The sequence below is a fragment of the Sprattus sprattus genome (genome assembly GCF_963457725.1).
Source record: "Sprattus sprattus genome assembly, chromosome: 19".
Taxonomy (NCBI): Eukaryota; Metazoa; Chordata; class Actinopteri; order Clupeiformes; family Clupeidae; genus Sprattus; species Sprattus sprattus.
The window spans coordinates 19533712-19546211 of NC_137917.1; the positions used below are offsets into that span (position 1 = coordinate 19533712).

At 45.5% G+C, this 12500-nt stretch overlaps 1 protein-coding gene across 1 annotated transcript in view; it reads left to right on the forward strand.

The window, feature by feature from the left end:
* Positions 1 to 2768: 2768 nt before the first annotated feature.
* The window catches only part of kcnn3 (potassium intermediate/small conductance calcium-activated channel, subfamily N, member 3), a gene marked incomplete at both ends in the record, with an annotated part of 53152 nt that continues 43420 nt past the window's right edge, over positions 2769 to 12500 (forward strand). The window contains one exon of the mRNA XM_080858167.1: positions 2769 to 3827. Coding sequence (XP_080714293.1) covers positions 2769 to 3827 — 1059 coding nt within the window. The remainder of the gene's footprint in view (positions 3828 to 12500) is intronic.

Consider the following 12500-nt stretch of genomic DNA (forward strand, 5'->3'; position numbering starts at 1 on the left):
CCCCCCCCTCCCCCATTCCTGAATTGTAGGTGGACAGCTGTGCCCACTTCTGTCAGCTTCTCTCCATGGGTGACCCCTTGGTCTTTCCACAAGGGGGTGGGGGTAAGGGGTGGGGTGACCTCCTGCCATGCACACAACAATATCTCTGAGTTGCTATTTTAAAACCCCTGATTGGATCTTTCTAGAAAGAAAAAACTGTTACCTCTGTCTTTTCTTGCCTCTGCCCAAAGCACCAAACCCAGACCCCAACAGGTGTTGACTGAAATCCCCTTTCATGACCTAATGCCCATTGAAGTCTGACTCCTCTGTCTAACAATTGCCATGACTACCATCCATGACCATAGTGTGCAAGCGCTGTAAGGTCACTTGTGACGGGTGACATATGCCAGGTCAGGTGACAGCCCTGGTAAATCCCCCAGAATTATCCCTGAAACAGGAACGCTGATTTCATTATTCATATCTTCCGTGTTATTCGTTAATCTCCTCCCTAAGCACCATGTGAACGGTAGCATATTATATTCTTTTTAAATCCGGATTATGGTATCTTGCAATATGTACCTGACACATGGCTGTAAATAAGATAAATGTTAAGTAAATAAGATAATAGTGAATCTTTGAGAGAAAAAATGTGTGAGATTCTTAATAGTTGACCTCTGATGGCCTCAAATGATCTCCCGGTTTTCCACTTGTGTTAGGCCTACCCTAACCCTAACCCTAACCCTACAATATTCCCAGGGACATGACGAGTCACTTGGATTCGATCCTAATGGGCATAGCCTACTCACTGTGTTTCTGTTCAAGGCCAACCTTTCTTAGCAAGAGCTCCATAAGAGCCTACTCCTCAGAACAGCAAGCAACCACAGTGAGGCTTTTAAAGCAGAGACGGCACTTTTATCCTGAGTGAGATTTCAGTGGAACTGCCATCACCGACCACACATCCTATGGGAATGAATCAGTTAAGGTCAGAACATTACAGGAAGCAGTTTAATACCCTCACCGCTCTTTGTTGGTCCTCTGGCCCCTTCGTTGTTTTGATGTTTCCATTAATTCCTTCACTAAGTATCAGTGTTTGTAGATTAGGAAAAGGCTCTTTTTAGATTAGGCTACAACATCAGTCATTGTATAATAAAAACATCTGATATAATTTCTGAGGAACAAATATTCAAACATTACAATTATTAAAATGTAGAAAAGACTTTTGTGTTTCAAGAACAAACACCTTGGAAGTGACGGGCTACCTAGAGTAACAGTGGGTCATACAGGTGACTAAAACGAAACCAGAATTTGCATTGCTCCTCTAACGGTTATTCATTCCGCTTCCTCCAATGAGAACAAGGATGAGGAAGATAGAGGGCGGAGAGAGTAAGAGCGAGAGTGAAGTTGAGAGAGAGGGAGAGACAGAGACGCTGAGTGAGCGACAGAGCGCAAGAGTGAAAGGCAGAAAATCTGCCACGACTGGAACGGCAAATCAACTCTATTTAAACAGCCGAACACTTTATATTCTGTTTTGTAACATACGCGGACATTTCAGAACATCGGTTCCAGTGCTCCGTTTGAGAGGCGAATATTTAGTACTTATTTCGCAGCAACAGCTGTCACATTAATTTCATAGTATCCAATTTTCTTTTTCTTTTACTTGTCTATTACTGTCGATCATATAATCGAGATATTTTTTTACCACAGAACGGAGGAATTTCTTTCCAAATAAAGGCGTTTTCATACGGAGAAAAGAGAAAGGGTGCGTTTTTTCCCCGAGAAACAAACACGATTTTTTTTTAGGAGAGCCTGTCGGCAAGGAGACCATCGTATGAGGAAAGATGGAATGATCGTGACAACATGAAAAAGAAAAAGTGCGGAAGAATATTTTCGCCCTGCCTTTGAATCAACAACTGCACGGGGAGACACACTGAAAGGAGAGGTAGGAGCGAGAGACAGAACGAGAGAAAGGGAGAGAGAGAGGTGTAGGAGTGAGTCAGTGTGAGAGACAAACGGAGGTGTCGGAGGTGAGGTTTGCAGAAGGATTGAGAGAGTGAACCTGACTGAAAACGAGTACTCAAAATATCGAACAGACAAACACCAAACGATAATTTGAAAAACAAACAAGCAACGTTTGATCCCGCACTGTGTGCTGTGCTGATAACCTCAGTTGTTGTTTTTGTTTAAAGTGAGGCAGGGTGTTCGGGGTTGATCATTGCATAAGTTCCTTAATAAGAGGCTGCACTCAGTGTTAGGGTGATATCAGTGTGACAGATATTGCTGGAAGGAGAGGGAGGGTGTGGGGGGGGGGGGGAGAGAGAGAGAGAGAGAGAGAGAGGATAGTGTCAGGAGAGTGATTGCAGAATCCTGTAGGGGAGGAAATATGAGCTCAAAATGTGCTCGTTTTTCTTTCTCTGGACCAACATAGATCCCTCCATCATTTCCTCCCTCTGCACTTCCCTCACTTTGCAACTACCCCACATCCCCCTTCCCTCTCCTCCCCTCCCCTCCCCTCCTAATCCCTCATTCATCAGGCGAACTCTCTCCCTATCTCTCTGCACTTCATCTCTCCCTATCTGCCTTCACCATCCTTCTTTGTTTCAGGGCTCATAATTAATACTTTCTTACTTGCTTGCTGTCTTTCTGCCTGTCTCACCTACTTTCCTTTTTCTTTCTGTCTCCTTCTTCGTTCTCCTCTTCTTCATGCCATTCTCTTCTCACTCTTCACTCCACCAAACTCCAGAGGTATAGGACAGTGTGCCATAAGTCTCCTGTGGAGCTCGCAGGTTGCCATGGATCCCCCTCCCTCCCTGAGTCAAGCACTGTTGGGCGGGAGTGAGGACGAGGACCAGCAGCAGCAGCGCCCCCCCCTGCCTTGTGCTGGTACAGCCCACCCCACTATCACCGGCAGCTACCCAGGAGCGAACCACTCCAACCACATGGGGGGGAACAACAGCCTGGAGCGGCTCAACACCACGCCTTCGTCCACAACGCCTGGCCTGCTCCCGGCGTCCCTCCCGCGTTTGCCCCTGGTAACCTCATCTCCGGGGATCGCCCCGACACCCCAGCTACCCCCACCCATCCCGAACGCGCTGCACCCCACGAGCACCCCGTTGTCGTCCTGCCTGGGCAGCCAGCACAGCCTGAGTGCCGACACCTCGCCCGTCTACAACGCCCTCTTCTACTCCTCGCACTCGCCCACGGCGGAGCGGGAGAGGGAGCGCGAGAGGGAGCGCGAGCGGGGCTGCAAGCACAGGCAGGCCAGCCCCCTGGTCCACCGGCGCGACAGCAACCCCTTCACCGAGATCGCCATGAGCTCCTGCAAGTACACCGGCGGCGTCATGAAGCCGCTCAGCCGCCTCAGCGCTTCGCGACGCAACCTCATAGAGTCGGACAGCAGCAGCGACACCAAAGAGGGCGGCGGCTCTGGGGCCAGCTCCGCCCCTTCCTCTGTCCCCGCCGCGGCCCCGCCCCCCGCCTCCTTTCCCTCCCAGCTCGGCCCGTCTCAGAACCCGCCCGAGATCGTTATCTCCTCCAAAGAGGACTCACCCTACAGAGGCCACGCCTACGAGATGTCAATCTACCACGAGAACCACGCCCTATCCGAGAGCAGAGCGACTATCGGCGGAGGGGGCGGGACTAACGGGCGGAGAGCGGCGGCTGTGACTGGTCGAGCCGCCTCCACCAAAGCGCAGAAGCGCAAGAACCAGAACATCGGTTACAAGCTGGGCCACCGGAGGGCCCTGTTCGAGAAACGCAAGCGACTCAGTGACTACGCACTCATCTTCGGGATGTTCGGCATAGTTGTTATGGTGATCGAGACCGAGCTCTCCTGGGGAGTCTACAACAAGGTGAGCACTGATTGGATGGAGGCTGTCAAGAGTGGCTGTCTGTAGTGATGAAGTCACTCTTTGAGGGTACATGTCTGCGTGTTCTATATGTATGTGCACATGGTGAGTGTATATAGGCTTATGTGTACCGACCAGTTTTGCCCTTGGTCTGTTATTTTTGGGTTGGGGGTTTCAACCATAGAGTCTTTCAGCATAGAGAGCCTGAAAGGCATTTTTGGACTGGTGTATGTTTAGACTTTATGGTTTTGAAATGACATATTTTAGGTAGCCAAACAACTCAACAACTAAATGTAATCGTGCATCCAGAGGGATTTACGAAACAGAATTATTCAGTTGACAGACAGCCTTATCCAGGTCGGGCCAGTACATGATGCAAACGATAGACAGACCTGTCAGAGCGCCCGTCATTCATCACGAATGACAACCCTTCACAAGCCAGAGACGTGTGGAAGCTGGCTTTCAGGGATTCAACAGGTGTTGGGAGCAGGTGAAGGCATATGCATGTGCTCTGGCCATGGGGGGGGAGGTCAGTCCATTGCACAGGCCCAGCTGGATCAGTGGAACACACACAGCATCACAGCTTGAGAACTTCCACAGACACTCTCACATGGACCCAGCTCTGATAGGAGGGGCAGGACCGACCGCCAGCCATCTATCTTAATACTGGCTGTCATGCTGTGTGTGTGTGTGTGTGTGTGTGTGTGTGTGTGTGTGTGTGTGTGTGTGTGTGTGTGTGTGTGTGTGTGTGTGTGTGTGTGTGTGTGTGCACGCGCGCGCGCGCGTGTGTGTGTGTGTGTGTGTGTGTGTGTGTGTGTGTGTGTGCGTCTGTGTGTGTGTCTGTGTGTGCGTCTGCGTGTGTCTGTATGAGTGTGTGTGTCTGTGTGTGTGCTTGGGTGTTTGTCCATGACTCTGTACAGTAGGAATCCGTGGAAGGATCTACAAAGATTCTTTTCTAAAGAAGGCCTATTGATGGGGGGGGATTGGGTGTCTGCAGACACTAGGAGAATTTCAGGCAGCTGTTTGTCTCGCTCTCTCTCTCTCTCTGTCCCTCCCTCTCTCTCTCACTCTCTCTCTCTGTCTCTGTCTCTTTCTGTATGTGTGTGTGTCTGTGTGCATACTCATGGTGTATGAATGTTTGTGGTCATTTGGGGGTCATTTCGATCTGCCCATACTCTATGTGTTTTTGTGTGTGTGTTTAATCAATGTATGCATGTTTGTGTGTTTGGGTGTATGTGAAAGAATCTCATTATCAAGTTAGAGAGGATGTCTTCATATGGGTGAGAAAAGTATAGGAAGTACCAGTTGTGAGTGTGTGTGTGTGTGTGTCTGTGAGTGTGTGTGTGTGTGTGTGTGTGTGTGTGTGTGTGTGTGTGTGTGTGTGTGTGTGTGTGTGTGTGTGTGTGTGTGTGTGTATTAAAGGAGTAATTAACGAAAGTACCTGATTGTATGTGACTTACCTGATATGCACACTTTCACTGTAGATATGATGTAGGCAATTGAACCCTGGAGCACATTGCGTAATGATGTATGCTGAAATGATTGAGAAATAATGGACATAATCTCAGCCAACACAATGAAATATCAACCAACAGACACATACAACACTCGTACACTTGGTGTTAGTTGTACAAATGTGTATTGTTATTAAGTGCATGTTCATTGGTGTGCGTATGTCTGTTGTCATATTGTCTCCCTGCATGCAAAGACATTTTATGTAGGCTTGTGTGTGTGTGTGTGTGTGTGTGTGTGTGTGTGTGTGTGTGTGTGTGTGTGTGTGTGTGTGTGTACATGCACGGACATCCAGATATCCAGTAGAATCTGTTTTCTCTTCCTCGCGCATTTAGTCTCACTTTCATCTCTTCCTTTCTTTCTGTTTTTCTTTTCTCTATGATGATCTCTCTCTTCACCGTCTCTCCCACTCATGCCCCCATCCCTTCTCTTTCTTTCTCTCTCTTCCTCTCTCCTCCTCTCCCTCTGTTATTTCTGTGGGCGGTGGAACGGGGGAGTGTTATTGGAGAGAGGGGAGAGGGAGGGAGAGAGCGATGGAAGTGCAAGGCAGTAATAAAGGCCTGTATTTAAGATCTCTCTGGCAGTGACTCAATGCGGAGCGTGAATCGGAGCCACGCTGATTGCGTGCCATTATAAAGCAACACAAAGCCAGGACCTGCCCTGCATCAGTGGAGTGCAATTAGGCCCGATGCCGTCATCATCAGCGCAGGGAGCACACAGAGATGCGAGGCTCTCACAGTGGCACTCCTCAAAGCTGGGGAGGCTGCAGCTGTTTGGGCCTGCAGGTTGTGCGGTGCGGTGCGGTGCGGTGCTTTGCTGTGCTGGGTTCTGATGTTTGTTTGTTTTTCTGTATTGAACTGTGTAGAGGTTCTGAAGCGTCTCGTGGCCTGCGCTCAATACAGTCTTTTTGCGATTCATGTTGATTCGACCGTGTGTTGTGTGTTTTGTTTTTCTGTTGCGTAACTAAACAATGTTTTGTCTGGTGCTTTGTGGTGTCCTAACACCAACGCAGCGCCGATTGGCTCGATTCTAGAACTTCCTGTCCTTCTTCAAACAACCACTCGAATCTCCTCAAAAGCCTCTACCTGCACCAACTATAAAACATAACACTGGGTCCCACCTACAATCAGTCGGCCCTAAAAACACAGACAGAAAGGTCATGGTATTTATGATAGTCATTTTAATTAGTTTGTGTTTTAGAAAGGTCAGTCTGTGTGCATATTTCATGATTCTAATAGCCCTTCTCTTGATGCTAATTGCACTGAAAGGGGAGAGGCATTGGATATTTATTTAATGTATTGCATGCATAATGTCTATATCATCACCCCCCCCCCCGCCCGAGTAGTTATTGTAAGTAATAGCTCATAGGCAGGCATAGTTTTATAGGGTTCTTAATAAAATAGGCGCAGATGAAAATGTTCACAGTGAGGTGGAATGAAGTAGATCCAATAAGACTCTTCTCCCTTGTCCGGGCTGGTGTTTCTCCAGTGATCGCCACAGGCAGGTCCTTTGCACTGCACAAATTGAGGCTGCAGGTGTCACAAGTAATCTTTTTTAGTGCTTATTTTATTCTGAACAACGTTTTATTTATCTCATACTATTCATTTCATGCCTCAGTGTTTCTAAGGGGAACTACTATTTTGCAAAGAAGTTCTTTTTTATGGGCAAGGTTGAGGCTGTCTTGAAAGAGGTTGATGAGCATGGCATCCTGAATGATTGTTATGTATAATTATGTTCTCATCTTTACTGTGAGACTTTCTTATGGTAACTGCACAACTGTGGATTGTTATGCAACTGGAGTATTTTAGTTGGTTCTCAATTAATTAGTATTTATGTGATATACTTTGGCACGTTGTGTAGGTCTATAAATAGTTTGTTATTTTGTTATGAGATATGCCTGTCGTATTTGTTGTTGTGGATTACTGAGCTGGATTGTAACTACAGGTTTACCTTCAATACAAGGTTGTTTCAATGTGCTATTGTGGTATGTTATCTAGTGTTGTGTATTTTGTGATTGTGTAGCGGTTGGGCTGTAGTATGGATTGTTACCTCTGCCAAGGAGTTTTGGTGTGGTCTGTCAGCAGGATTACGCAGTAACTTACCAGGGTTTGTGGAGAGGTGAAGAATCGGCCCCGGAAGAACGTAATAAATATTCTTTCTTTTACATTGTGAGATTGGGCATGTTGGCCTTCGTGGACATCTGCGCTCTGGGAGAGCCCTTCTAGTTGTGTATGTTGTGGAGCACCGTTTTGTCGTTAGTTATTGTATATATTGTTGTGCTTTGGCATGTGTTACTGCAGCATTAGAGGTTTGGTGTGGTCCGACTGCAGGATTACGCATTAATGGGCCCAGGTGAAGGTGAAGAATGAAGAATGTGCCCAGGAAGAACGTAATAAGCACCGTTTTGTCATTCGTTATTGTATATATTGTTGTGCTTTGGCATGTGTTACTGTGTAATACTGTGCAGCATTAGGCTCCAGTGTAGTCTTCTTTACTGGTGTGCATTGTTGTGTAATCTGTAGGGATTGTCTTGAGGTAGGATGAGCTTCTCTTAATCCAGTAATTACACCCACATACCAACATAGGCATAAAGCACTATTCATGATCCTAATACACCTACTCTGCATGTGTAGTTGTGTGTCTGTGTGTGAGTGAGTGAGTGAGTGAGTGTGTGCCCTGTGTGTGTTTTTGTGTTCTGCGCGTGGGTATTTATGATTGTGTATGTCTGTGTGTCTCTGTGTGTTTATGTGTGTGTGCACACAGTATATCCCTATGTGTTTGTGTCTGTGTGTGATATGTGCATGTGGGCATTTGTTTCTTGCCGAGGCCCTGGTGTTAGTCTGTGTTTCGCTTTCGCTCCTCTTGTGAATGATCTTTCCTATTGATTATTGATAATCATCCTCCCACGCATCCTCCACCCCCTCACACACTCCAGCTCTGTGCTCTCGCTCATGTTCCAGAACTGAATACGAGTGTGGATGGCCAACTGCTTTGAGGAAGGAAAGGGGAAATCCCTTTATGGACAGGCTTGTGTATGTGTGTGTGTGTGTGTGTGTGTGTGTCCGTGTGTCCGTGTGTGACACCCACTTTCACACATTCACAAGAAGAAGAGATGCAAGGGGATTTGGGTAGCACTGCCGCCATGGTAACAAGTTGAGTGGCAAGTGACATTAACCAGGATCCATGAAATGAAGAGGGTTTAGGTCTCAGTTTGACTGTGTACACTCCCACAACCCCCCCCCACACACACACACACACACACACACACCACCCTCACCACCACACACACACGCACACATACTCAGTTCCAAACACTCCCACTGCCACTTGACACACACACCACCCACACACACTACTACCCAACATACCCAAAATGCCTTGCTCTCTTGTCTCCAAACACCTGTGAAATGGTCATGTCACCAGTCACAATTTCGCAATTTTCACACTTTGTTGAGAGAGAGGGCTGGGAATTGGCACAGATGCTCACAATTTGATTTAATTCCGATACACAAGCTAACATATGATACAGCAGTTTTCCATATTTACAGAGATGTCTAAAGAGATCTAAAGTAGGGTGACCACATTCCCCCCGTTTTCAAATGGAACGAATGTAATGTATTTGTGGTGTAAGTTTACCATTTCCTGGGGGCCTTAACCTAACACCTAATCCATGCCTTTTTTATCAGAATAAGACACTTTAAAGTTGACACTTTAAAAATAATTGAAAAATCTGACTCTCCCAAGCAAAGCACCCTACTTAAAAGGGAACACACATTTACAAAGGCAAAGTCACTGGAAACTAATTGTGAAAACCACTAAAGAAAAACGTCAAAGGCCAGTATACTTAATGCTTTTTGTCTGAGGCCCACAAAGGTATAGTTGCTTTGACAGTGAAAGAATTGATGTAACAACAGGTTTTCCTCTATGCGTTGATCGCACAAGTTGATCAAGAGAGTGATATTTAATGGGGAGGACTGGTAATAGTTGGACTTTCTTTAATACGGCACTAAGGCTGTATCGTTTTACCATTGCAGAAACAAACCTAGAAAACCGGACAGAAATGTCACAGATCAGTATAGAATAGCACAACGTTTTTAAAGCAATTCATTGATAAACTGTAGTTTGGCATAGCCCTCGGCCCTCAAGAGGTGGCCATCTTAGTATAAGGGAGAGTCGGGTGAGATGAGACATTTTTCCTAAGTCCACCTACAGCCAAGGAATATGAGACAGGAATTAATTCATGCGTACAAATGGAACAAATTACAACACATTTGTAATATAGTTCTGAAACCAGAAGATGGTTTGCCTAATCTTGGATAAGGATTAAGAAACAGACATGGAAGCTGAATGAAATTGGATGAAATTAATTGTTTTGAGGAACATCCACAGAATATTAGTTTTTCACTTTGAGTGTTGTCTCTCCACTGTATGTTTGGCCTAACAGAAAACATTTCAGCCTACAAACATAATATAAACACATTTTACATAATGTTCTAAATATCCGTATAATCGCAAACTTTGTAGCCAAAGACATCAACACTAATGTGTCACATATGTACGAAAAATGCTATTCTACCTGGCAAACAAGAGTGAAGCTTTTACGCCTCAAGGAGGTAATCAAAATAACTCGAGCTACAAGCACATGACTGTGGATCTGTTTTTCTTCTGTAATTATGTATCATGACAGCCATTAAGCTAAAAATTTAAAATATGAAATGTAATGTAATTTATTCATTGTCAAGTTGCAACAGTAATTTAAACACCAAGTATTTTACTTAACTTCATGTAAACACAAGGGTACCATAAACACACCAGTTGAGCCTACCCCCAATGATCGATTGCTCATTTTGCCCCACAGCCGCCATTTTGAGCAAAATGCTCAGTCTAGCAACCCAGATCTACACTTTCGATTAATTCACTCACACATGAGACACACAATGTCAATTAATATAATGATTTAAACTGAGATAAATGACTTGTGAAGTGAGACCTTATTATACCTGGTGTGCCAAGATTTAAATTCCTTGACGGGCAAAAAACTGCTACCACTTCATCCACGTGGTTCTGTCTTCCACAGCAAGAAAAAAATGGAGAATGCAAAATAAATGTAGGGTCACGTGACAAAACTTGCTCATGGTCATGGTCACCCTGGTAAAGGTGGTGAGTCAACTTACCAACCAGCTCATCTCACTCCACTCTCCCCTAACACTGCAAAACATCTAAGGTGACTAACCTTCTGCAGACAACTTTTAAACAGAAACTCAAAATATTAGAGTTAGAGTTACTACAAGTACACTAAATGTTTTAATATGGGCAACACAAACTAATATTGTAAGTTGATAGCATAATTTGGTATAACTTTGTGTTCGTTGTTTGTAAGTTGCATTTACTCAAAACCCAACATTTCAAACTCCCATCAAGTATAATTGGAAGTCTTTATTATAATTAGTTAATATATAATATATACATTTTGGAGCAAATCTGCATCAAGGGGCGGCTGCAAAAACGTCTTGAACATTGCGTCATAGGGCATATTGATCTTGGAGTGCCACTCTTTTGCAAGTTTGATTTTTTTTACAGCGTAGGGCATTGAGTGCAGTGGCACCTGTGGATTTATTCTTTCTGTGTCTCTGCAACACACACACACACACACACACACACACACACACACACACACACACACACACACACACACAGTGCCCTAAGGGTGAGAGGTGAAAGGCTGTGTCCTGTAGTAGCAGGGTCAGAAGGCGCAGAGAAGAATTGGAGCTGACTGCATGGAGCTGAGTCATGGCTCTGAAATGACCAGAGTTCCTATCCTCATCTCAACCCAGAAACACACACACACATGCACACACACACACACACACACACACACACACACACACACACACACACACACACACACACACAATGCACACTTGCACAGACAAAACACACACCCACACACACACTTCCGTACATACGCACACAAATGCACACTTGCACAGACACACACACACACACGCTTGCGTACATACGTACGCACACATTCACACACAAATGTACACAAGCACAAACACTCAAACATAAGCTTGCGTGCACTCACACATACACACACACACAAATGCACACTTGCTCTAACACTCAAACTAAAACTTGTGCACGCTCACACACGCACACACACACACAAATGCACACTTGCACACACACACACACAGTTAAATGCTTACGCACATCCAAATACCCAAGTCAACACATACACACACACCCAAATACACATACCCTTGTGCCTGCTCTGGAACCCCGGGGGAGCGATAACCATCATGTGTTACTGAAAGGCAGAGAGGGGGAGACAGCCAGAACAAGGGAAAGCGCTGGACTGAAAACTAGCTTTAGCCATAGCCCTCTCTGATTGTATAACAGAGGATCTACTGTCATTTTTGAGGTGTGAATGGGTAGTTTGTGTGGCACCTATATGATATGGTTGTTCTGGTGTGTACCAATCATAGCACTGTTGTTCACCGTTTTAAGCATGTGAACATCTAGGGCCCTATCTTGCCGATCAGAAACGCAAGTAGGACGGCGCCAAGCGCAAGTAGCTGTGTGGGCGGCTCTATGGCGCAGTTGCTATTTTAACGGCGGAAAAAACACACTTGCGTCCAGCGCAAGTGTCAAAAGGGTTGGTCCAAAGGAGGTTACTCAGCCATAGGTGTGGTTTGGGCGTAATATTCAATAAACCAATCAGAGCATCATCTCACATTCCCTTTAAGAGCGAGGAGCGCATATTGCAAAGCGGCTTGTTATCGTAACGGCGGAATTACCGGGAGGAAAACAGTGAGGCCACCAGAACGTGTGTTACCAGAAACAATCGCGGCAATATTTTCCCATGCTTGTTTGGAGAAATGGTTCTACTTTTCATTTCTCGTTTGTATTTTTTCAGTTACTAGCATTCGTTTTTTGGTGGCAACATATTTGAAATAAAAGTCACAAAAACATACTTTCCGATGTTTTGGGTTCACCCTCACTGAATCACTAGGTTATGTATGCATGGTAATAATATTGCACCCATCGGCACATGCAGTTCAACCTCACGTGTTCTAGAGTCCTCTAATCTATCCTCATTTATGTCATTGACACATCCATGATTCATGGCAATGTTGTGTAAAACACTGGGGGGGCACG